This window comes from Trachurus trachurus, assembly GCF_905171665.1.
Source record: "Trachurus trachurus genome assembly, chromosome: 21".
NCBI classification, from domain to species: domain Eukaryota; kingdom Metazoa; phylum Chordata; class Actinopteri; order Carangiformes; family Carangidae; genus Trachurus; species Trachurus trachurus.
Window position 1 is genome coordinate 13624098 of NC_139899.1, and position 27432 is coordinate 13651529.

The 27432-nt window shown below is 40.4% G+C and overlaps 1 protein-coding gene across 1 annotated transcript; it reads right to left on the bottom strand.

The window, feature by feature from the left end:
- Nucleotides 1–265: 265 nt before the first annotated feature.
- Nucleotides 266–21812, bottom strand: bard1 (BRCA1 associated RING domain 1; the record flags this gene model as incomplete). Its single annotated transcript, XM_083996266.1, has 11 exons — nucleotides 266–613; nucleotides 2428–2525; nucleotides 6763–6855; nucleotides 8655–8787; nucleotides 8887–9013; nucleotides 14934–15106; nucleotides 17187–17267; nucleotides 17855–18909; nucleotides 19505–19653; nucleotides 20352–20408; nucleotides 21721–21812. The coding sequence occupies 11 exons, from the start codon at nucleotides 21810–21812 to the stop codon at nucleotides 266–268; spliced, it is 2406 nt and encodes an 801-aa protein (XP_083852392.1).
- Nucleotides 21813–27432: the final 5620 nt, after the last annotated feature.

Consider the following 27432-nt stretch of genomic DNA (forward strand, 5'->3'; position numbering starts at 1 on the left):
TTAGAGGTTTGCAGCAGACAGCTGCTCTTTCACATTAAGTCAGAGTCAGTTCATAATATGAATGAGACAAAAGATGTCAAGAAAAGACAAGAGAATAAAGCATTTTGCTTTTAGTTTCGCTACAGCAGCATAATTGTTTTAATTGTTGTTTATGTGCATCATGTCATCTTAATGAAAATATAATTAAAAAGGCAAACACTCATTATGATTATGAAATAAGATAAGTGACAGTGCAGAATCACCATTCAGTGTGTAAAAAAAGTCCTCAGTCCAGTTTTTGAGGGTCTGGTACAGGAAGGAGCTGGAAGGCTGCAATGCAGTTGATAACCCAGGTGGAGGGAGCTGACCATACCTTGCCTCGTCTGACCACTGTGGGCTTGTGTGGCCCTTGGGGGTCAAAGATGATGTACTGGGTGCAGAGTGCCTGGTCAGAGTCTGGCAAGGCGTGGTAGGCAGCGGCGTTCAGGGTTTGTGTAACATCGCTGTCGGGCTTTGGCTGCCGGCTCAGGAGCTGACCCCCTCCCTCCCGAAGCAGCTTGGTGAGCTCATCCTTGGCAGGCCCCTTAAAGGATCCCAGAAGGAAGAAGAAACAGCCGTCGAAAAGCGGAGGAAGCTACAAAAGATGAATGATCAGAAAGAAGAAATTGAAACATTAGTGGAAATTTGATCATTTCGTCAACCTTGCTCGAAACTAATACCCTCTCATGCATCAAAAGCACAACTGAGAAGAGAAAAGCCCCGGTGTCTATTATCTTCCTCCATTAAAAATGTTAGTCACTGTGCCAACACGAGGATAAAACCTCGGTCCTTGTGAGAACAGTGGCAGTAGGATTAAAGTCGGCCCTATTGTTTATGATGAAGTTAAATGCTGAATAATTTCTTTGCCACTGAATCTAGGCTCTCATATTACCAATAGTCTGTGTGGACGCTTTGTATTTACTTCTTTACTGCAGAGCCAGAAGACATTTTTATCAGCGCCACTCTCCAGACAAACTCAGAACCACTTAGCATTGATGTTTAAAACAGCAGTGAATTAGGCCACTGGAGACTGTTCTATTCACAGCATCAATGAACTCAACTGTTTTGGGGTGTAAATTGGCTCTCTCAAGAGTTTCCAGTAAGACGGTTCTTTGACTACGCTTCGGTTTGATTTCACTTCTTTGTGATTAAGATTGATGTTGTTATTGTTTTTCTAGAACACTGCATAGTTGGACATTTTTATTTGGAAGGAAGAAAACAGAAGAAAACCAACAATGGGTACATCTTAAATCTACTGAAGACCATGACCAGAGGAGGTAAAACAAACTCTGTGTTCATCAGCTTCCTGTGCCTCTGAAAGGGGCTGCTACACTCCAGGGAACAAATAGGTGTTCACAATGTCACGTATTAATACAGAGCAATGCACATAGAAAATATTTATTACATTGGTCATGTTTTGCCACACTGAATCACAGTGAGTAACAACACAATTTATGTGCAAATGAACAGAAAAAAGAATCTGTAATAAAAGTTTCTACAGTTTTATCTAAACTACAATAGCTAAAGCAGCCATAGCAAAACAGTAAGCACCATCGTAACTCACTCACTCCAAGCCAATATTTGGTGGAGGCCCTTTTTCAGAAAACACAGCCTTCAATGTGTGCATCAGCTCTTCCATCTGAACAATGAAGTCTTACAAAAGTTTCATGGTGACTGGTGAGTGAGCAGCAATTTTCAAGCACTGCCACAATTTTCTTTGTCAAGACCAAAGTCATGATTTTGGCTTGGTTACTGCACAGCACTAATGTTGTTGGTTTGAAGCCATTCCTGTATCATTTTACATTCTGGTTTTTATCTTCCTAAAAAATAAATTATCTCCCAATTTGCACTTCCTGTACCAACTGCAGCAGGTTTTACCTCCAGGATTTTGCTGCACTCCATTTACTCGCTAGCTACCCTCACAAAGCTTACAGGTCCAGCTGAAGAGAATCATCCCCACTACATGATCCTTGATGGTGGCGTGATTCAGCGGATGCATGTTGTTTGGATAACGCCAAACACAACCTGCCTTCCCTAATTGGTGATTTCTCATTCCTCTTTCTGCATCTGTTTGTGAAAAGTTTTGAATCTTTGATTGCACAGTCAACCGTTTTAGACACTTTCCTATTTTGTTGTGTTGAAACCTAATGCTAAAGTCATTTAAATTAGTCAGTCTACATTCAATAAGCTATGATGGTGAAAAAACAGAATTCAGTATATATAAAAAACAATTACACCATGATTCATGGTTTCAAAACATAAAAAGTCCAAGTGTTTACTTGGCATATGTACTGCTGAAGAACAACCATGCACTGCTGCTTAGAAAAACAAATTACTTTCCCAAGGACAGAAGGTCTAGACAATCTATATGCATCTTTTCACATATTTGTTTGTTTGTGTCTCATTTACCAAGCTACATCTGTTGGCGCGACTGCGCTCGGGGCCTTCTCCTGCTTCGTGCTCAGTTTCGGGCATCCACGTGCCTGCCTGCAGACATGCCTCCACCCCTAGCATCAGACAGAGAGACAGAGACAGGGGGAGAGACAGAGAGAGACAGAGAGAGATAAATGAATAAAGCTACAGCTAATTATGTTGACTTGAAAGAGTGTGACACAGCAATTGCAAACAGAGGATGACAAAGCTTATGTCTGTTTTTATCTGAACGACTTGGAAGATTTCAAGTATTGGCAAAGCTGTGATTGTTGACAGCGAAAGATGCCCACAGCATGATGGAGTTAATGATGCAACCCTCGTTTTAAGCATCTCGGGTTTAAAGCGGAATTCGAGCATCATCTCTTTCTCTCGTCTCTAGAGGTTTTACAGAGTCAAATTGGAACTATGTGACAGCCAGCATCGTGGCACTTTTTGAGTTAGAAAAGAACTTTGTTCTAAATCCTGAAGAAAAGCATCTCTAAGGATAGAAAAGTTTTCTTAAAAAGTACAGGCAGATATGGAGGGGGTAGGAAAAAAATCACACATTTTAATGACCCTGTTACTGTCACAGATGAAAAAATGTCTCTGAACACACCACAGTGCCGCTTTTCTTAGTAAGCGTGTTATTACATGATGGGGGTATATTTAAAAAATCCAAGCTCACATTTTAGATTTTGCATGTCTAAACATGTTGAAACTAGATTTGGTTTGAGGGAAAAAAATGTATAAAGGATGTCACATAGACCTGAGCATCAGACTTGGTCTGAATACAGACTTGCAGTGCAGAGACTTCTCCCAACATTTCCAGCCGTGACAGATGCAAACACTCCCACAGGCTAATACTCATCTGCAAGGTATCTACATTTCGCCACACCCACACAACCTTGAAATTCATTACATCTTCAGTTGCAGTTTAGCGTTCCACACTGTTGCTTCCAGCTGCAAGATACCATTACAAGAATAGATTAGGGTAAAAGTGTGTGTGTGTGTGTGGGTCTGTGTGTATACCTTGTCATAATATAGTCCCTGCCATCAAACAGCAAATTACACACATACACATGCACACACACACACAGTCTCCAGAAGATGGGATGTTGGGCAATTACATTCCTTCATCCCCTTTAATTACAGCTTTCATTTATGGTGCATTTATGCTGCCAGAGACTTGGACAGAGAAGAGGAGAGATACTGGGGTTAATCGCTCCGGACGATGGTGCACAGCGCTGAAGAGGCATTAGCATGTTTGCTAATTACTTTCATATACACAGAAAGAAGCAGGAAAGGTCCTAAACTCTTTCCGCTCCTCTGAGGCCTGTGTACTTCCAAAAGGAGAGGGCACTTTCTGTCTAGTTGGAAAGAAACAGCTACAACTTTTATTGGGAGGAAGCCCCCTCCTTGAGCAAAAGTGCTGGGAAATACACCAAATCGGGAGGAAAAAGTGAGAGGAGGAGGAAAAATCGCACAAGAAGAACAATTTCAAGAGTGAGATGAAAATATCAATCTCATACATACATGTCTCTGCATTAAGTGTGGAGCTGCAGTTCAGATTTGGCTTGCCTAACTCAGCATAAAGACTGGAGGAGGAGGTGAAACAGTTTCCATGGCTCCAAAGTACATTTTTGTATGAACACCTCTAAAGCCAGATTATTTACACAATGTATCTTGTTTGTTCACCCTATAGCAGAGCAGGAATGTGTGTGCAGCATCCTGCTACAGTGCAGACTGCCAGAGACAGTTGGCGAGCACATGTCCATATTTGTGATTTCTGCACGGGCACAAACATTGTACCAAACTTGGCAACCTCACTGGAGAAAATCATGGTGACTGGTTATTGTGCTCAAAGAAATGCAACATGACTATCCTTTTTACACTTCCGATAAACTACAGAATGAGATTACCGGTAGATGAGACCTGCTGCTTATTTCCCTCTCTCTCTCTCGACTTCACACTAAGCTAGGGTAAACTAACCTACCTCCTGCATCTACCTCTGAGAAATAAAGCACATGTCCCAAAACGTTACCAAAAGGACTTCAACATCTGAAATCCAGTGAAATCTGAGTGGAGGTTTCTTGCCGAGGTGGAGCCTTGTTCACCAGGATGAAGCTGACTTTCACAATGGGTTTCAAATATACCACTGACCAGAGCAACTTTAACAAGGAAAACACGCTGCAATGAAATGTACAGTACTACGACTGATAAAGAGGTAAACCAGGGCTCGGCCTAGCCAACAATGATACGGCACAAAGGCAGGTGACAGTGAGAACTCGGCTGCTTATGTGTGCTCACACACATACACAAGCCAGGACAAAGACAGATAGGACGGCACAGTGATTGTCACGAGGGAGACAAGCTGTGTCAAGTGCTCAGCCTGCGTGGAGAAAAGAGAGGGGAGGGCAGAATACGGTCCAAACACACAAAATCTTTTACAGTGAAACAACCACATATCTTACCACACACATTCAAAGTTGAAATGCCTTACTGGCAGAGACAGAGACAAGTGTGGATGGCATTTTACTCTACACACGCTCGCACACAGTGAAGAGATCCCACTGACGGATACACCAGTCAAGAGCACACTAAGGTACCAGAACACTCTTTGACAGCGAGTCTCCTTTTACTTCCCCTGAAGCCGTCTTCCTCTGAATATGTGCTTGTTGATTTAGTTCAATAATGCCAGGGAGACTGGCTGAGAATAGCTAAATTTTTTCTAAGTTCTCATCTTGGCACAAATCAAACAGGAAAAGAGAGCTAGCCATCTTTTCATTGCTATTGATATTGAAGCCTGGCGGCGCATTGATTCCCAAATTCCTTCCCCGAGTAACCCACCTGCTCTGTTTGGCTGTCAGACATGTAAGATGGTGCGTGCTGTGCATACACACACACACAGCATCAGGCCCAAACAATTTACCTGAAAATTACCCGTGGCAAAATGTTCTTTTAATGTTTCCCAAGACATTTCATGTGTTGTAAAAAATAAAAAAGTGTTGTATTTAGAAGTTCCCACTCCAAACACAGCATCTGATTTCATCGGAAAGTTGCAGAGGAGAGGAAGCACGATCGAAAGCACACATCTTCCACTAGTTTAGCACTGAAGGGTAATTAACATTGAAGCTTTAATAGGCCTTTGTGATCATACAACAGCAGCAAATAAACTCCTTATCCCTCACTGCAGCCAGGTAAATGTTTAATTAATAAGCTTGTCATCACGTTTTGAGAAAGTCTGGATGTCAAAGTAACAAACTGCATATTAGCTAATACACCTCCACGGTAGAACACAAAACCCATAAAACTACTCCAAAAACCTTGTGCAGCACAATCGTCTCTGCACTGTGGTTTCAAGTCCAATATTTACCTCCCAGATTTTCATACTTGTCCTATACTACATTATGCCAAGAGCCACCTTACTGCAGCACATTTAAACTTCAAATGCAAATGGAAATACTCTTTTCTGTGGCTAGAGCACCCTTGAATCACTCAGTAAACTGATTTCATATGTGACCTTGAAGCAGACAAACACAATAGCTTCACCATATAAAAATGGACGATTAAGAAACACATTGCGAAGGTTTTCCTTTTGCCACTGCAGTAGCTGTGACTAGATTTTGGAAAAGGTCTGAGTAGATGTATCCATGATGAACAGAGTTTTACAATGTTCAGATGTAATTTACGAGTGTCTGAGGAGCCTGTTTCCAAGGCAGGCTTGGCAGGCAGATATGAGGGAATTACTGATTACTGAATTACTCTCATCTAATGCGTAGAAGAAAGCAAATAAGCATATTTTTTAAACTGATGAACTGTTCCTTTAAGGCAATAAATAACAGAGGCAGTCACACTTACTGCTTCACAGGGTGGATATGTCCCCACTGTTATTCGTACTATATTATAAATACGCCTTCACCATCTTCAAATGCACAAAGTACTCTCTGCTGCCAGCGCCACTGTCTCACTGAAAATAATCTCTGTATCTGGCCCAAATACTGGTGTATTCACAAATTTGCCTCATGTTATCCTAAGCTGCAGTGAGGGGAGAGAGTTAAAACCACTACACTAAATGAATTTTAAGACTGAAAAGAACAGAGTGCAATGAAACCAATCTAAACATAATTGTAAATCATTGCCATGGTGAACTCTTATCTCTGTTGCATGCCTTAAAATCTAGGAGATGATTCATTTAACATTCAGGATACTGTGGATTAAAGTGTCTCTGCAGAAGGTGGTTACCCAGGTTCCAACAGCAACATTGTCTAACATGACATCCAAAAATAGCATCTGCAGAGAACTGCTCCAGCCGACGGCTCACTCCATACTTACAGCTGTATCTGACAATCCAGCAGCCAGAAAGGAGACCCAGGAGGGTGGAATAGGTAGTGGGCATGTGTCCTTCTGGCACAACAATGTGGCTCACTGGAGGGATAAGACAGGCAAACAGACACACAAAAGCCAAATTGAAAAGGTGCAAATGAGTTGTGTTACACATGCACAGGGCTGCTGCCTGCTGATGTCCTCCTTGTGTGTCTGCCACCCTTCCCTGCTATACAGTGTGTTACTGCTGAACATGTAGACAGTCCAATTCTACAAGATAACATATTCAATAACTATTACTAAATTATTTCTTCTGCAAGTAATGCTGTATTTTAATCAAACATATAACTTGAAAATGTCTCTTCTGACACCTGTTGGGGCCCAGCTTATGTTGAGTTCTTGTAGTACAAAATAAAGTAGGGTCTGGTCATATGGTTAACATCAGTATCAAAATATAAAATATATGAACATATGGTGTAGGTGTGCATGCTACCATGCTGTTGTTTCACAGGTTTAAAAGTCATGTTATTTTAGCTTAGTGAGTTAGCATGCTAACATTTACTAATTGGTACTAACCACAAGGACAAGCTAAGGATAATGGTAGTGTATTTTTTGCTGATACTTGGTCAAATTCAAAAAGCTGATTTGAAAATACAAAAGAAAACAAAGATCAATTTCAACCTGAGGGGATGTGAGTGCTTGGTTCAGCAGACCATGTCCACATTCAACTGGGCAAAACAATTCTCCCCTAAAACATAAGCTTGAATATCTAATATGTGTTGAAACAGGATAACACAAGAAGCTATCCTCATAGTATCAAATTGTTGGTGTTATTGATCAATCAGTTCCAACCCAACTGCACAGTACATTTAAGACCTATGTTCAACTGTTGTGTTTTAATCCATGAATAAATTTAGTGCATGGCTCATGTTAAAATATACGTAATGTCCCTTATTTCACCTGGGCAAACAGGTCATCACTTGGTAAACCTGTCATACAGTTCATGGCAGCACATCAGAAGGAAAAGCAACTGCTTATTTCATATATTGCTCCAGACAAGGACACATGATTATTAGTTGATTAAAATTTAAATACAGTCTTATTGCCTCTTCATTCAACAAGTGAGCACACTTGACAAGTTCAAAATGAGCATAATATATCTACAGGGCAAAAACTTCTCACATTGTGCATTGACCGTGAATTTGTAGCTTTGAATTTAAAATGTTAAAATCATTCTCTGAAAGCAACTTTCACCCCTCTGGTCAGAGGAAGAAAAGTTGTGAATAACACTTGTGTTTTACATTAGTGCTTATTCATCACCCTGACACTACGTCCAAACATTTTATGAGGAATGATTTCAGTTACTTTCCTCTTTGACATAATTTCCTGTGAAGGATTATCTATCTATCTATCTATCTATCTATCTATCTATCTATCTATCTATCTATCTATCTATCTATCTATCTATCTAATTGACAGTAAGCATATATTTAGAATGTATAAAAGACCATTCAGATAACACTGCATCTAGATGGTGGTAAATATGCTGTATAACAAATATTATGATAAGAGCAAAAGACTACCATGATTACAAAACCCATTGGGTGGTTGAGCCTGAAATTTTCCCATCTACTCCACCTTTCAGTTGAACAGGGCATCCAAATGATTGTTGATTGCCTATCATAGTGTTTGGCAGGGAGATAGCTTACCAGCCATGGTCCCAATGTACCAGTAATTGGCTGGTAGCTGCTGTTAATTTGCAGTATTGCTGAGAGCCCATGTGTCACAAATAACAACATTAAAAAGCAATCATATGCAACTATAACCTAAGAGGCTTGGTTTGGAACATCGATGAAGTTTAAGCCCCCGAGAAGGTTGTGCCTGAATCGCATGAACACTACCTGAGCCAGAAAAGGTGTCAGCCATCTTCCCTCCAAGTAGCTGTCCCAGTTTGGCTAGTTGAAGCTGGGCAGGCTGAGACAGCTTGCTGGCAAGCAACACCACCATTTCATCCCTCCTCACACAGTCACTCACCTAAGAAAGGACATGAGTACAGTTTACAAATGTCTTGGTCAATAATGTAAGAAAATCAGCACTCTGGCCATTACAATTCTTGAGGACACGTAGACGTACCGCAGAGAGACTGGCTGAGGGGCTAAAAGAAGCATTAGCATATTGGGTTCCCTCTGAGGCTTCCTGGAAAATCTCCAGCATCTCCAGACTCACTGCATAATCTGCAGGCTGCTTTCCATGCAGATTACTGTGAAGAAGAACATTCAAAAGATAAAGTGTGTCAGTGTCTCACACATCAGTGCAGACCATCTGGTGGTCACAGGGGCAGTCAGACATGTCAAAACTGAAAAACTGACACAAACAGAATTATTTTTGGGATCAATCAAATTAGATTTGTTCAGCAAAAAATACATCAACATGGACAACAAGCAGTTTAGTTCTGTGTGGTGCAGTTGTACACATCATATATGTCAGTTATTTATGATTGGTCTGAGATATCCCAAGACACGTTTCTTCTTCAAGAAATCTATTTTCTAACATGAGTTTTTTTTTAGAACTGATGGATAAATAAGCAATAACTTAAGTGTCAGTTTTTAAAATGTAATTTTACATCAGACTAGTTAAACTTTCCCCCCCAAGCACTTCTGAAGAGACAAATTATTAAGTGCTGGAAATAAGGTGATCAACTGACAAAATGAAATGCCAAACAGAAGAACTCACACCTTGATTCAAGTAAAGTGGGGCAGTACAAATCATTCAAAAACATTAAAAACAAAGTAACATGAAGTAAACAGGTACATTTAGGGTCAGCTCCAGCAAAAGTAAACTGAGGAGAAGATTTCAGAGGGATCTGAATCTTTTTTCTTCCCTTTGGAAAAAGAAAGTAGCAAGAAAGAATAAAGCAAAAAGCCAGAAGCAAGCTTCCCTTTTCAAACCATACACACTTGTTCTTGTCTCTTGGCAGCTAATGAGCAACCTATTTTTATTATCGTACATCTACGGAGTTAATCACACCAGTTTTTTCAACTGTTGCTGACCTGGACGACAGCCAGTGACCAAGGTTCCTCACATGAAGGCCATGCTGCTATCACTACATTATGAATCCAAAGCATACTATTCTCCAATAAGGTGGTCATTCTTTCATATCTTTTCATCAGTCTCTGCAAATTTGGGTTGTTTTTTTCTTCTTCTTTTTATATGACTGGCCAAGCAGGACATTAAAAATCAATATTTGCCAGTCCAAAGCTCAGAGAAAAACAATTTGGCAATGTCACACCCCACTTGTTCTGTGAAACTGTGCATTCAAGTGTGTCATTCACTTGTTAGAGCATAATTGTTTGATATGAGGTTGAGCTGAAATCTGCTCTCTACTTCATTCATAGGTCATCATGTCCACATACAACACATCACACTGACCGCAAGAAAAAAAAATCTGATATCAAAAGTTTGAGTCACTACTGAGAAGCACCAACTTTTTAAGATTTCTCAATTAAATATCTGGTCAAAGAATCACTTACAGATTCTGTAAAGTCATTTAACTGTGATTCATAGTAGGTGTAATGGCAGTTTAGCATCATCTCAAAAGCAGCATTACACATACAGGCTCATAGAGATTAAATTGTGACTACACCTTTGAGACATTGACAAAATAGCTTCAAAGTATGTATCTATAAGTTTCAGAGAGCTGCAAGAGACACGACTATGGTCACCTTGAGGAAAGAGGGAGAGGAGACAAGAATGGAGAAAAGCGCAGGAGGAGGAGAGGAGACTGAGAGAAGAACCAAGCCCAGCAGGTTGTCACTAAAAGATTAGTCGTCAGCAAAGATAACACCTGGGGGACAATTAATAGGTCCACTGGTCCATAAAATATTTCATTTGGATTCATACCCCCAGCCCCATACAAATACAAACATAAAATGTCCCTGACACTTATACATATGCACACGCACACACACACACACACACACACACACACACACACACACACACACACACACACACACACACACACACACACACACACACACACACACACACACACACACACACACACACACACACACACACACACACACACACACACACACACACACACACACACACACACACACACACACACACACACACACACACACACACACACACACACACACACACACGTTCATCTATGCAGCTGCATGTGACAATAATATCTCAAGAAAAATAATAATGCATGGAAAATTGTGCAGAAGGAAAAGTCACAAACACTCTCCACAAGCCTCTGTTCAGGTACACAAGTGGGAGGATGGCGCTGGTGTTTCGAGTGGACACCCACTGTAACCATGTAACCTCTTACTCTAACTGGGGGGGGGGATCAAATATTTATTTCAAGCTCTGCACAGATACAGAGAGCTGTTCAATGGCTCCATCACACCTAAACAGCATCTCTTCCCTTTGTACATGACAGCCCTTCCTTCTTTACCGATACACAACATGACTACACACCTCAAATTCTGATTATCATCACAATAGCCTTTTTATATGCCCCATTATTCATATACACACCTTAGAGACCCTATTATCCTGGCTATGTGAAAATGAATGCAATTTTTAAATTCATCTTTTTAGAGAACCACATACTAACATCATGAAAGGTCAATTCAAAATTCAGAATTCGAACCAAGCTCAAGATCACCCACGAGCTGACAGAGCCTTTGAACTATGCAAGCCCCAAACTAAGTCTTAAAAAGGGAGTCATAAGTCTAATCATAGTAACACGTGACAAGCAATTGATGAGGCGGAGGGCAAGGCCTGAATGCATTTTTAATCAAAAGCTCCATTAGTTACATTTCCGTCTTAAACAGTTCACTTTGAATTTGCCCTGATATTTGGATCAACAGGGTGATGCAGCCTTTATTGATGACAGGGAACGTGACTCACCAAGCGCCTCCATTAACTTTGTGGAGGTACTGTGTACTGTACTGCTGTTGTTATGCAAATGCCCTTCTCTGGTGCCAAACTGTGCAAATAATGACTTGGCTTGATGCTCCTAAAAATAGCCTTATTCAAGCTAATAACTATGTTTCAAATGTCATGACTGAACAAAACGAACAGTCCAGTGAATAAAAATTTTGGCAGGGGGATGAAACTTTTAACACTGACAGCATTCATCAAGGAGTACATTTCAAAGACTGGAAGGAAAGAGAAAATAACATCCTTGCACTGAAAGGTGAAAGTATTGTCGTATTCATCTTAAATGCCCCGTGGAGTTTTCTGGTAAACAAGGGAAATGCAAGGTTTCCTTCTAGGACCCACAGTTCTAACAAACACTTTATTTCACCCCTATGGGCTCTATGCACAGCTCCACTACTTCCTGAATTTAAGGCAGCTCCTTTATTTCCTGTCTTACATTATTGGACAAACTGATTAATCCAGGTGTGTCTGAGTAGTCACAATGGTCAGACACAACTGGATTAATCAGTTTGTCCAATAATGTAAGACAGGAAATAAAGGAGCTGCCTTAAATTCAGGAAGTGGTGGAGCTGTGCATAGAGCCCATTAGGATCACATTACACTACATTGTTTATCCATGATTATTTGTTCACTTCCTTTGTTAGCGCATTGCTGTGTTTTCCTTCCTGTCATTGAAGCATGCTGCCGCTGAAAATCTTTGTGACAGTGGTTCTAACAATTGGCAGAAATATGTGTTGTGTCACCAGCATGGTTGTGCTTTTGATGCATCCTGGTGCACGTGCATGATAAGAAACGAAATGGTGGCGTTAGGACCCACACTGGTTTCAGTGCCAAAAATGCCGCAGGGTGCCTTTTATGATATGAGCTGAATTAATCCAGTTGAACAAAATATCTTGTGTAATGTCTGAATCTAAATGTTTCATCAGTGTATTTATGAATGTTCACGCTGTTTCCACTTCTAAGGACAATGCTGTGTTGGCGTTATAACCAACCGTGAACATTCAGCGAATGTAATTCCTTGTTCATTATATGACCTTGTGTGAACAATTAGTCCAGTGCTGCTAATATGGATTCAGCGTGAGGTATGCAGGGGGTTTTATATAATATGGATTTGCTTCAGACTTAGGGTCGTCATTAGGAGTTCACAGTTAATTCAAATGTATGAGGCATTTTGTTTCCATAAACACAATTTCACTGTCTTACTGCACTGACATTAACATAAACAGTGACTGAGGTATGAATAGGAAACTGATTGGAAATAAAATTTAGTATTCAAGGTATAAAATATACAAAGTATCACAATTGCCCCTTAATTTTTGAGAGCATAACATATGCTATCAAGTAGCACCTTGCATGCCTTATCCTGTTTGTCCAAATATGCTGCACCGGTATATATTTATGCTTACGGGGCTAAGACTTATAGTCAGGAGCCCAGCTGTGTATGCTGTGCAGCCTCTCGGAAAATGCTTAAACCTGTTGTTTTTGAGATAACAGAGAATGGTCGACCATATTAAACATATTAGTATTCACTTGTAAATTTCCTTCTCTTAGGAGACTTCCTTCAGTATTTCTGATACTACTCAGCAAAGTCAAAAACTTCAGCTGGATACAAAGTGGACTCACTGTCTCAGATTTAGATGACAAGGCCAATACAACAACAACAAAATGCAGTCCAATTGTTCAAACTTGAAGTGCAGAGAAAAACAGACAAACAATGAAAATCTGCAAAACGTGTATTTCCATACCCAGACCTGTGTGCCAGTCATTCCATTAGGGATTGTTTTGTGTCTTGTGTTTGTGTGTGTGTGTGTGTGTGTGTCTGTGGCTTTTGGCCACCAAGGTGAAGACTGCATTCGTCTTGCAGAGTCCTGACACACTGTCCCAATCACTGCCTGTTTTCTTTGGCTTGCAGACAAGTAATAAAGGTAAAAAGGAGAAAATGTACGACTCTGCAGTCAGAACCCATCAAAGCAAAGAGGCAAATCAAATGAAATGAAGACAAAAGAACCATTTGCTAACTGACCAAAACACTGACGCTGATCAACTTCTCTATTGAACACACTGATTAACCAGCATTCTCTCCCTCATTATGGACAGTGCTACATATCTGCCCTGCCTCCAATGGCCAGAAACGCTGATGCAGCATCAACTGATTGACCAACAACTAATCAGCATCGGTCGATTTTCTTACATCTATGCACCTCCATACTGCACTAACGCACACCCTGTTCTTAATTACAGAGGGCTGAATGCCTGGTACAATAAATGATAAACAGGCACTCAATATATATTGAAGTGGAAAATAAGTACCAGTCCAGAACAACAAAAAGTGCCTCTGTGCAATTAAATACAATGACTATGCAATATTAACTTATATACAATGTTCAGATACTGTTGCGGTTTCTACTCAAGTTGTCTTACTCAGTTGAAAGGTACATAATATTTTGTCTGCCTTCCTTACATATACAGAGAAGCAAAATAACAAAAGACTGGAGTCAAGGTCTTTTGTTTAGCTGTTACTCAGTAAAGTGCACACTAGGGATGAGGTAGAATCAAATTTCCATGCTTCATGATAACTGTGCCCAGAAATGTCACAGTAAACAAATTTGATCACTATATTACTCATATACAATGAAATTTGATTTTATAAAGGGCACAGACCCTTTTCCACAGTTTTAACATTAGGAGGAAACAGCATAGCAGCAGCATACTTGACAATGTCTCATGTTTTCATTTGTCTGGAGGCTGCTGCATCTCACACAATGGTGCTCAAAACTGCAGCTTGTGAGTGTTGTAATTTGCAATATGTGATGTTTTCTTTATTATTATTTTTCAAATTAATTCAGTTCTACATGGACTCAAGTTTTAAAGAGCAAAGTTCAAGAAGTGTTTTTCTATGTTTTTCAGGGTAAAAGTTCTGCTTCTGTTCTGACAATGAGTAGAACATTTTGAAGACCAGTGCCGAGCCAAACATGATATATACTGTCAGTTACTTTATGTATGCTAGGCCTTCTTCACGGTGACCCATATTCCTTGTATAGATCTGACCCTGATCTTGTGATGGGTCATTATGCAACTCCTTACAAAAGCCAAACTGCCTCTGCAGCAGTATACACACTTACAAGTTAAAAATAAAGCAGTTCAGTGTAGCACTTCACCTGCAAACCCATTAAAATGGAAGAATGGAAAAAAAAATAACACTTAAAGCAGCTTACAGCACATTCTTTGAGGCTCCATGCCGCAGCAGCAGTTTGACTATGGCTGTACGTCCGTTCCTCACAGCATCATGGAGTGGCGAGTCGTTTTCATAGCCAGGTGTATTCAGTAGGGCTCCACTTGAGACCAACACCTCCACAACTGCCATGTGACCTAGGTTGCACGCCTCGTGCTGAAAACAAAGAGCAACAACCTTCACAAGTTATCCTGCTCCGCTTTGATCTCGTTTTTCTCTCTCATGCTAAAAAAAATACCCTTATTTTTCTGTATGGATCCTAAATTCACATCTATTTTCAATCACTGTAATATCAGTTTTTTCCCTAGATGATGCCATTTTTCTAGAGGAGATGTTTCAAAGAGTTCAAAAGAATTTGATTATCTTGGATGGTAACGTTTTTGATCCCACATGTATCTTTGCCTTGAGGATGATGTAAAAAAGGTAGCCAAACAACCTCATGACTGGCAATCAGATATTTCAGTTCAATCGCACTTCATTAGTTATGTAGATAATAATTCAAACGGTCCCATTGTCAGAGGAGAATTCTCAAATGCTATCATGGTCTACTTTTCTTATTTTCTTGAATTTACGTGAATGGGAGAGTTTTATTCATTAGTTTAATAATAATAATAATAATAATAATAATACATTTTATTTGTAGGCGCCTTTCTAAACACTCAAGGACACCGCACATTCGTTAGATAATAATAATAATAATAATAATAATAATAATAATAATAATAATAATAATAATAATAATAATAATAATAATAATAAAGTGTATTCTCACTTTTTTCTCAAATCTGAGAGCTTCCTTTGGGAGAGAGATTAAGACACACTGTAGTCCTTTCAATTTGTTCCAATTCAGTTTAATTTAGCTCAAGTAGTCCAAGCAGCACACAACTTGCTTTGTAGAAGAAAAAATACATAAATAAGAATCAGCTAATATTAAGAAGAATGTGAAACTGTAATATATTGTCTTTATTTATCAAGAAATTCAAGATGTGTAATTTGCTCAGTTATCCATGCATCTTACTTTCAGTTTGATTTGAGTTGTCGCAGCTTTGGACTTGACACAGTAAATGTTAAACTCTATTGGCTCAACATCAGATGGGAAAATGAAATCTAAACGGGTAAAATGTTGCCTTAATGCTGTGTGTATGGGGGGAATATAATGCCAGGGAGCTCTAGATGATGGTAGTCTGTCAAGTCAGTTAGCTCCTCTGCCTTCCCTGATACATACAATCAGTCGAATAGGAATATCTCAGTCTCTAAGCCTAATGATAGCAATTTGAAAGATCAGTTGAAAACTGTCAGAACTCAAATTGAAAATTCAGGTTTGAGTGGATCATCATGACATCAAGCAGCCACATGACGTGCTGCAGCAGGATAGTGGCAAACACCTTCATATTTGCTATGTATAGAACTAAAATGTGCTCCGGCAGCAACGAAGGATTTTACAGTGTGTCATGTGGAGGTAATGTAAGACTACACCATTAAAAGAGCACAAACGGTGGGGATTAAACCAGCATGCATAAAAACAACTGATGCCTGCAGTATTTGACTCTCTGTGGTATAATGTGCTTTATCAATCACATAGGTACTGTATGTATGTATGTATGTATGTATGGTTAATTCCTGATAAACTAACTTTTTTCCAACCAGCTGATGCATTGTAAATTTTTACTTTAGATCATACTCTTGAACTGGTGTATTATTTTGAGACGGGACTTCTCATAGGCGGTGAAAATACGCAGATTAATTGTCCCTCATTCACAACAGTGTACTGCCTGTTTCTCAGTGCAGCGCCATGCGCCGGTGTTTCTCAGTGGGGGGGAGCAGAGACCTTTCTACTGCAGATATTATACTTATGGCCATTTGTACTTATTACAACCCCACTTCTTCAAGAAAGCTGAACTATCCCTTTAACTTGCATGCACACTCATAACAGCAGCAGAGCACAAACAGTGAGCATACATGTTGGTTTACCAGAAAAGACATACACACTAAATGGCTCACTGTAAATTTTGCATGGGTTTACTAGAGAAGAAAAACTGCTGTGAACATAAAGGCCTTTGTGTGACAAACCAGTGTGTGTATCAAAAATAAAACACCACAGCTCTTTCATCACAGGAAGAAAAGGAAACACCCTGACAGTGTAGACAAACTATTAACCTAACAATTGTTGTCACTGAGAGTTTCCTCAGACAACAAATAACGCTTTCAGATGCATCACTTGTTGTATTAGTCTTACCAGAGGTGTCCACCCAGCATTATCCTTCAGGTTAGGGTCAGCCCCCTGGTCCAGCAATTCCTTGACAGCCTCCACATCTCCCTGCAGGACCCAGAGAGAACAACAAACCTTGAGGTCAGAATTGCAGACCTGTAAACGCAACCCTTCAAACACAGCAGCTGATCCCAGTGTACCAAAGCCCCAGTGTTTATCAATCACACTCCACAGTGGGCCATTGATTACCTTGTCGGGGATCCAGAGGAGGATTACAGCTATGTTTACAAGGATTACTGTAAAACGGTTTATTCTCAACAGAGCAGAACATGACTGAAGACAAAAATGTTCAACGGGAAAGGAGAAACCAGATATTTAAGATACCTAAACCCGCAGATTTGTGCCAAATGCAACTTAAAAAGACTAGATAGAAACAAGGAATGTGACAGGCCAAGTTTGCACTTTGCACATTCAGCTGTTGAAAAATTCTCAGAAACTTCTTCTGCTGTTAAATAAATAAGCATTTATATAAAAGAAATAATAATTCTGAGAACATCATTTTATTTCATTCCATTTTGATTTAGCTAATTTAGATTTGTTAATAATTTAAATACCTAATTTATTTAGGACTTAGTTCTTGCAGAATCCAATAGAAAGAGTGAAGTAAACAACTTTAATTATTCAAAAAACTCTACCTTTATAGCAGCTAGGTGCAGAGGGGTCTCTCCTCTGTGGTTTCTCTTCATAACTGCAGGGCTTCCTGTGCTGGGCCGTCCAGGTGTGCCATGAGAACGAGGAGAGCTTCGACCAATGGTGTCAAGGACAGAGGGGGAGATCTTGCTGCCCCTTTTGCACACGGGGCTCGTCAAAAATGTGGGGTTAAGGACGACTGGAGACAACTGAGCTTGCGATTTTCTCCTCTGGCCTGGGGAAGTTTTAGGCCTTTTTGGTGTGGTCTCCAAGGTGCAAACTTTCTCCACAGCTCTGGATCTTTTTGAGGGAGGCTTTGGGGGTGAAATCTTCTTCTGTTTTTCAAGATCTTCGGTTGGGTTGAGGTCACTTACAGACAGTGAGCTTTGTTGAATGACACCATCTGACATGCTCTGAGCGTCTGAAGTGGAGCAATTGATTTCAGTGGTGCTACCTCCTGAGAGACTTTCCTTCATGGTGCTGCTGCCAGGGCTGGGTTCAACAGTGCCCCCGTTTGGCACTGCAGGCTTAGGATGGTCAGAGGTGACAGCAGGGTTTAGGAAGGAAACCCTTTTACTGGCCCTCCTTGGCGGCTCAGCACTAGGCTGTTCCTTTTCCTTTAAGGCATCTACATCCCCACTGATCCCCCACTGCTGATTTATAGCCTCCAGCCTGTTCTGCTTCATCATCTGGTGGGTCTGCATTCGTGTGGTCCGTGTAGCTCCCTGCACCAATTCCTTCCTGCCAGCTGCATTTTTCTTGGTTGGCCTCTTCTTTCTGTTTCTGTTTCCATTGTTGCATTTTTGAGAAGAAGAAGAAGAGTCTTGGGAGGACGAGGTGAAATTGAAAACTGACAGGTCCTGTCCTTGAGCAGTAATGGTATCTGGCTGTGCTGCAGCTGTTTCTCCAGAAGACCTGCTGTCCGGCGCTGTGACCTCTGAAGACTTCTCCACTGTGCAGCGTACCTTACGGCTGCGGGGGCTGAACCAGATCTTGAAGTTCTTCTTGTGTTTTAAGACAGGGCTCTGAGGCTGGCTCTGACTCTCAGCGACAGAGGAGTCTGCAATGAATCAACAAAGAAAAATGTTTAACAGAACAAAAAGCTTCCATCCTTTGTGTACTATAATTTTTTTCCCTGTGAATTGCTATCAAGAAGGCTCTTTGTGTTTGAAATAACCTCCCAGTACCGGCTGAGAGGGAAAAAAGAATAACATCAGACTTGAATTATGCATTGCCAGACACAAACACTGTCATTTGACAGAGGTATAGAAGTAACCAATCAACTTTTAACCTTTTATTTAAAACTGCCTAAATTTAGACTCCATAGCAACCTGTAGATTTGTTAACATTGTCACAACAAGGATCTGAAAGTTACTGTGTAGTTCTCTGTCAAAGCTGAGGTCTACGTGCAAACTAAACAGCACCATGGTTAATTGCACTCTATAATTACTGTCATTACCAGGATGCAAGATGATGGGCAATGAAGAAAATAGGCCACAGGAATGAACCACAGACAATGTTAAGCACTTCAGTCAGCAATTGATAAGGGGATGTGAGGGCAGATGAGCACGGAAGGAAACATAATATAAGACATGGATTTGCAAAGATAGCCCTGAATTATGTGTCCAATCTGTTATACAACTTCCACCATCTACCTGGTTGTTCAATGGGACTGAACAGGGACTCCAACCCACTGAAGAGTTGTATGACGCTGCTCAGCTGCCTGTTGATTTGAATGTCCTTCACCCATGCAGGGCTGTGACACACCACGCAGCCATCTCCCGCCCGGGGGCCAGCACAGGACCTGAGCAATAAATATTTCTTGAATTAGGCATCTACTTCACAGTCCAGTACAAAGAAATACAATCAGCTTATTGATTACCTTTTTAAGACCATTCAGTCAAGACGAGAAGGCACAAATGAGGACTAGTTTATGCCTACACACACACACACACTCAACTTTTAACACGGCAAACTACGTGCTGTAACTAACAATGACTTCCACAAATTCTGCTACTAAATTGCTGTATTTTCCATGTCCCGAAATATATATGTAATACTTATTACAATAGTGCTTTTATTGCCATCATTACTAATAAGAGACACTGACTCTAGTGCTTAAAAATATTGATTATCAGAATAAGATGATTGGTTGAAAAGAATATGAATCTGTAATCTGTAAGTGTTGGTCAATCTATTCTCTATTATACAAGGGGAAAATACAGCAAAAGATTATTCACATTTGGCATTTCAATTTGTCACAGCTTGGAAAACAGGTTCTAAATACATGAAATTTATTATGGCATTGTTCCATTCATTTTTTTTTGCCAGTGAACCAGCATGCATGATGCCAGAACCCTGTCATTTACAGCTCATCTGGATGTAATGGAGCCATCATTTAGATGATTAGTTACACCTGTTTGACAAATACGTTCCCCTTGTGACACAGGTCTGTTGTTAATGAGCATGTCAGTAAAACATGTGAAGCTGAGGTTACATTACCTGCACAGCATATGCTCACACATTCCCAGACACACAGGCTCCTTCATTAAATTCGAGCTGGGGAAAAAAAGAGAGAAATATATGTAAGGACAGTATTAGGAAAAGAAACAAGTATCTAACACCAGAACACACATGATGACCTGGTATTTGTAATTAATCAAAATATTATCGAAATTGCAATATGGGCAAGTGCAATATTTCAAATTGCAGGAGCTGGAACATCATATTCTCCAAATGAAAGGAAACATGTTTGCACAATGCAGACCAGCTGTATCGTTACCATTATAATTCTGATTTATATCATATTATGTATCATTCAGACCTACTTGCTAACTAGAACTAAATGTGTGCAGCTGAGGCTGACAGGATTATCTTTACAGCAGTGGTACAGACTCCTATAACAAAATACTGGACACAGTGAAAACCTGAGCTGTTGATGGTGCTAGAATAAAATGTTAGGAAATCAATCCTTCAATCAAAAACTCAAGAACTACTCGGGAGGTCATGGAGTGGCAAGTTTTATAAGGACACACACTGCAGGAAGAAGAGTTCATCAGAAACATGAATGCCTCCTCCCAAGCAAAGGACACAGTGGTATCTGCAGCCTCTGTAAGAGACCGGAAAGGACATGAGTACTGCTGGAGTTGTCAACTGCATGGGATAGTAGAGACAGCAGAGAGCTCCAATGAGATCTCGGACCCTGCACAGAGTACATTTACCATAATCTCTGCATCTGAAGCAACCAGCACTGTGTGGGACCCCTGCTCTGCTTCCTACTGACTCCTCAATCCTCGTGCCATCTGGCTGGATCAGGCTGGATGTTAAGCACTGTATCCAGACTGTGTAACATATAGCCTCTTCCCACAGTAGATCCAGTACGTTACATACGCATCTTGCCACCTTCAAACACTCTTCCTTCCTGACCACCTGAACCAAATCTGCGCTGCTGTAGGCTACAGTTTCTGTTGATCACCAGGCTTTTCCAGCTGTGTGTTTGTTATTCGATATAAGTGCAGTATCATGCACTGCAGCTGTAACGTTACTATCGTTGCACATCGGTTCTGGCAAACATACTTTTTACGAATGGGACGTCAATAACGAACTACTATTGTTGCGAGTTAGCAGAAGGATACAGTAAATTAGCTTTAGCTTGTAAAGTTAATGCTACTGACGAGGAGACAGTGCTGACGTTCCTCTTCGTGTTTACGTTACGTTTCTACGTAATTTTACCGAGCTAACTAACAGCACATAAATTGAAATAAACCAGGTTTAAACACGGCAGCAGTATAATTAGCGATAACGTTACACAACAAAGGCGTGTCGTCATTAACCAGCTACACTCAGTAACTACTGAGACTTTAAAACTTACCATTTGGAGCAGAGCAGCAGTTGTCGAAACTTCGCCACCGCCTCTTTAGTCCTGCTCCAGTCCTCTGTCTGCACGGAGCCGTCATTATTCATCCTGAGGAGAAGAAGTTTTATTATTTCAGCTCCCCGCTCTTCTGTTTTTATTTTTTCTTCAGGACCGACGATTACAAAACAAGACGAACTTACTTCCTGTTACTTGCATCTCCCGCCAAATAGCAGGAAGTGATGGTTGCCGACAACTACGTCGATGACGTAATTTCGGCCCTCCCACAAGTATGCGGTCAAGTTTTCTGTTTCTGCGTATTGTGTTCAATCAATGTGAAATAATGAATTATAACATTTATGTCTATTTACCATGGTGCGTATGTTACCTGACCTGAACATTTCAACACAATTCAACAGCAGCATTTGTTAATATAGTATCTGATTCTGCAAGTCATTAGCTCTGTTTCTTTATCAACTTGTAATTTAACATCAAACAGCCTATCAGTATCACTAATGTGATGATCTACAAAATCTGTCTACAACAAGTGGGCATTGTAAATAAAGATCAAAACTGGTTTACTGATCTCTGATGAGCTCTGTTTATTACTACATTGATAATAACAAGCATAGCTGTGTTATCCTTTAATGCATTAACCAAATGCCACTGTGGACTATTGAATATGAATGTGTGTGCAGGCAAATCATCAAATCTATCCTCTCTTTTAAATGTCAGAATGTGGCTTCCACTCTAGCTGAATATTCAAAACCTCTCAGTCTCAGAGGGTCGAGTCATCTGTGTAGCTCATGTGGTGATAATTTTCCCAAAAATACTTAATGTTTTGTGTTTACTCATTTGTTAGGTCATAGATTGTGTTTTAGCTTGACCTCTTGCTCTAGCTGTTTGGGTCTCAGTCCCACACTTTAACAATGAAAATGCAATAAGTCTGAAATAAGCTGGAAGGCTGGTGTTTTAGATATGTCATAGCAGCAAAATCAAAGACCCCTTATGCTCAGACATAGGAAGAAAAGACACACAATATGCAAATGAACAGCAGCTGCAATTGAAAAATAGCTTTATTAGAATTATAAAAAAGGCTTGATACATTCAAGACCATTTGGAACTGGTCCATAAGTGGGAAAGAGTACATTAAAAATTCAGTTTATGCATTTTTAAAAGTTAGATATGCCCTCAGAGGAAGTGTTAATGAGTAGGGGAAAAGTGCATATTGAGGATGTTCTTCTGTGTGTTAATAATTTTTGTTTTGTCAAATTTTATCCAGTGGGCACAATTACGTGTCCCTGAGATTAAAAAAAATACTTTGAGACATATTATATATTTAGTGGGTGAGTATTTTAAGATGAAGTAAAATCAAATGAAAATGATTCTAAACAGAGGAATAACATATACAGTTTTAGTGTAGCAGCTACAGAGAGAAATGAATGTCCTACATGATTAATTTCATCCTTCATATATCATAAAATCATGAGAAATGAGTAAACATATTGAGTGTCATTATGTGACCTCTAAAATAGGTGAAAAGTAAATAAACATAAGACTTCAATTAATCAACTTTTATAAATTGTGCATGTATGTAAATGTGCAGGTGCTTTTATGCCTCTCATTTAGAGTTCAATTTGTTCAGGACAGGGTTGTACGTTACCCTTCACGTCATTAGTCGAGGGACTTTCACAAAATAGTCAGGGAATGATTTAAACTAAAAAATATATACTGTATAAATGGATATCATATATATTATGGGGCAATTTACTATTAACATATACTGTGTTTCATTTCATTGGGGACATAAACATAATAACAGAGAAAAGACAGCAGTCAGTTCTATGTTTGTACTGCCTTAATGGAGTCCAGGTCATCAAACTCGTCCTCTTGGTCAATTGGTATGTTGTCCATGCCAACCTTTCCCATGGCAAAGTTGATGAAGACCTGTCGAGATACAGTAATAATGTAAGAGGAATGGCAGTATCAAAGACAATTACCCCTCACTGAGTGAGTGCCATACATTTCAGCTAATCTACTGGACGGCTCTCCTCTGCCCCCCCCCCCCCCCCCCCCCCCCCCCCCCTTTTTTTTTTTTTTTCTTCTGCTTATGGCTTCTTCCAATCCCAAAGCCCCAGAAGGGCAGAGTGGTTGAAGAATATCAGCACTGGCTGCATATAAAGCTCATGGATTTTCTCCCTAACTCATATTCCATTTATTTTCCCTCAGGCATACCCTCTGTCAGTTTCCCTCTGCCTCTTTTAAACTTTCTCTACTCAGTCTTTCACTCCCACTCAGCTTTCTTCTGTCCCTGCCTCCCCTCCCTCCCTTTCTCCTCTTCTCTCATCTCCTGTCCCTTTTTTCTGTCCCCCGCTACCATCTACCCACCCCTACAAAACCTCACACTAGTTCTCCCTCCCTCCCTCCCTCCCTCCCTCTCTCTCTCTCTCTCTCTCTCTCTCCCTCTGTTTGTGTCCTGTCTCCTTTTCTCACCTCATCCAGTGTGGTTTGGCTCACAGAGAAGTGTTTGATCTGCAGAGCATTCTTGTTTGACTCCAGCTGGTCGAAGATGTCAGCCACCCCTCCTGGAGCAACTGGTACGTGGTACTCCACCATAGTGGAGTGCTGGTCCTGTGTATTGGGAAAGAGTGCACAGGAAAGGGGTTACATTTTATATAAATCATTAAATACTGTAAAATAAAGTGAAAAGGTGTTCATAAAAATATATGTATGCAGTGGATCCAGCAGGTCTGAAACCGCTTCTTCATTCACTTCAATAGAAAAGTGGCACAGTGATACTATATATTCACGAAAATAGACATACTGTATATGTGGTATAGACCTTTTCAGAGAGTATAAACAAATACAGGTGTTACCAAGGATACGAATTAAGGCTCCATTCCATTTAGTGTAGCAGAGCTTTTTCTAATGAGCCAGCCATGGATGTATTATATTAGGAGCCAGCATGCCCAATAGCAGCACCCTGACTCTGTTTAGCCTGAATGGAATGGAGCCTTAATTCGTATCCTTGGTAACACCTGTCTTTGTTTATACTCTCTGAAAATTTTGCTTTTAGTTGAGGAAGTCAGACAATTTTCAAGAAGATGTTGGCTGTATGGGCAGTGAGGTATTAATATCAATACTTGGTAGTATTGGTAGATAGTTAATTTTGTAAGGACTCCCTATAGCTGCCTCACTCAGTATTGTCACACTGGATCAGTGTTTTAGCAGCAGCAGCAGCAGGCAGCTCATAGGTGAGCCCACAATACATACCACACCCCAGTTAAAGTTAGGGACTACCTTGGCAACTACCATGTAAACATGATGGAGCATTTAGCAGCTAATGGGCCGAATATTTCCCTCAGGAGTTGTTGCTGACAAAAACAGAGCTAATGCAAGAGCGAAAATTAGATTTATGTTTTATGTTATGTTGGTTGGACTGCAACGCCTCCAAAATTAATGATCATTTTAATCAAATTTGTAAATTAGAAGGGTAAATAGGCAACTGCTCGCTAACAGTTCACCTATATTAAGATAATAATATGTCAGTTTTGTGTTTCCATGTTGTTTTACTGCCTCCAAGAGGCCAAAAAATCTGTATCTGTCGATGGTACAGCCAGTTCATGTGAGGGTGCACTTGTTGGATTTGACATCTGGCTCTGTTGAGGTTTTACACAAATTACTCAGGCCCGTTGTTAATGAAATGGCCAAAACAAAAGCTAATTTTTGAAGCATATTGCTGTAGAATCTTTAACAAGAAACACTCACACATGTATGTACCTTTTTATATACAGTGTATGGTTTTTCAGTACACAATACATTCCACTAAATTCATTGCAACATTCCACTGCAATTTATACTTGTGGTTTTTTCCTTCTTCTCTACCGAGCACTCTTCGCATCTTCGTATAGCTGACAAAGCTCACCTTGAGATAAGTGCTGGGGAATCTGCGCTGCATGAAGCCAGTGATTGCCTCTGCATCACTGGAGGCCTCAGCCAAGTACATCTTCACTGTGAACCCACTGCCGAACCTGCACAAAGGAGATTTTACGAACAAAGCATAGTGTTATTACTTGTCTGAGGGGAGGGGGTGGGGGTGCACTGTTCTTAGAAGTAAAATTGAGCATTTAGTTGCACAAAGGACCATGGGGAAAAGAATAGGAGGGTATGGAGGCAGAGTGGGGAGAGCAGTAATAGCTGGATTGGAGGATGAGCAGAGGTCACTAACCTGTTCTTAATGTGCTGCAGGGAGCCCAGGCATTGGAACTGACCTTTCACCATGATGGCAAGACGGCTGCACAGTGCCTCACACTCCTCCATGCTGAGAAACAGAGGCAAAGAGAGAAAGCTAAAAGGTCAAACAAGGAGTCTTACATACAGCATACAGTAATTATTAATGGCAGCTGTCGCTAGTTATCCTAATTGTTATCTATAGTACTCTGTGGGAAAAAGCTGGAAACATAATGCTAGACTAAAATGCAACCTTACTTCTTACCCATGTGCAGCCCAGTGCCATTTTGTGTAACAGTGGAATTTAGAAGTGTGTGTATATATATATATATATATATATATATATATATATATATATTTATTAATGTTTCGAGATACACTCTTGCAGGTGTATGTCTGTGATATTCTTCTAACCTGTGAGAGGTGAGGACCACAGCACATTTTCCTTTCACCTCCTCGGAGATGATTTTCCACAGGTGACGCTTGGTGCGAGGGTCCATGCCAGAGCTCGGCTCATCCTGTGGAGAGATGGCAATGAGAAAGAGGGTAGCAGCGTGTCAAAGAAAGAGAGGGAGGTTGACAAACAAGATGCAAAAGGAGGAGCTCGCTCAGGAAGGAAGCGAGTTGCAAATAGCGTGCAGCACATACAGTTAGAGAAGGGAAAACCAATGGCAGGGTGAACAGAGGCAGAAATGCAAAATAGGAAGGGAGCAGTGTCACAGACAGATAGAGGGAGGTTATGGGAAAAATGAGGGAAAATGTAAGAGAGAATAGAAAATTAAGTCAACGCATGGTGGAACTTGAAGTGTAGAAAGATGTGAAGACAGAAAAAAGAGAGAAAGAGAAAAGAACATTTCATAGACACATAAGGTAGGAACAAAGTTGAAAGCTTTTGGGAATACTATACTATGCCCTGGGAATACCGAGCAAGCAGACTCATTAGCTATATGAGCTGTGTCAAGTCTAGTCTGTCTGTACCTACATCACGTCAAAGATCCTTTCTGGAGGAACAGTCGCATGCAGTTAATTAAATATTTGTTGTCTGGTTTCTAGTCAGGTACTTAAATGAGCAGCTACAGACACAGTAATGAGAGTGTCCTCACCAGGAGCAGGATTTGTGGGTGCCCGATGAGAGCCAGCGCTGTCGAGAGCTTCCTGCGGGTGCCACAGCTGTAACTGTCGGTAATGATGTTTCTGTGGTAGTTCAGCTCCAGCCTCTTCAGCAGGTAGTTCACCACCTGTAAGGAAACAACAAACACATTATCCAGGGGATAAATAAAATAAAGTTTTCAATGCACTTACCTCCACTAAAAGGTGGCTACATTACTGAGTCAAGTTGATAAGATTAGAAGTCATACACAGGTAGAGCAGCATGTCCCACCTTTTAATTTGAAACTACATACAACATAGAGGATAAGGTCAATATCAGGTGAATATTAACACAATAATACACAGGCACAAGTAGAGAGGAGTCCGTGGAATTATTCAATATTCAATTCA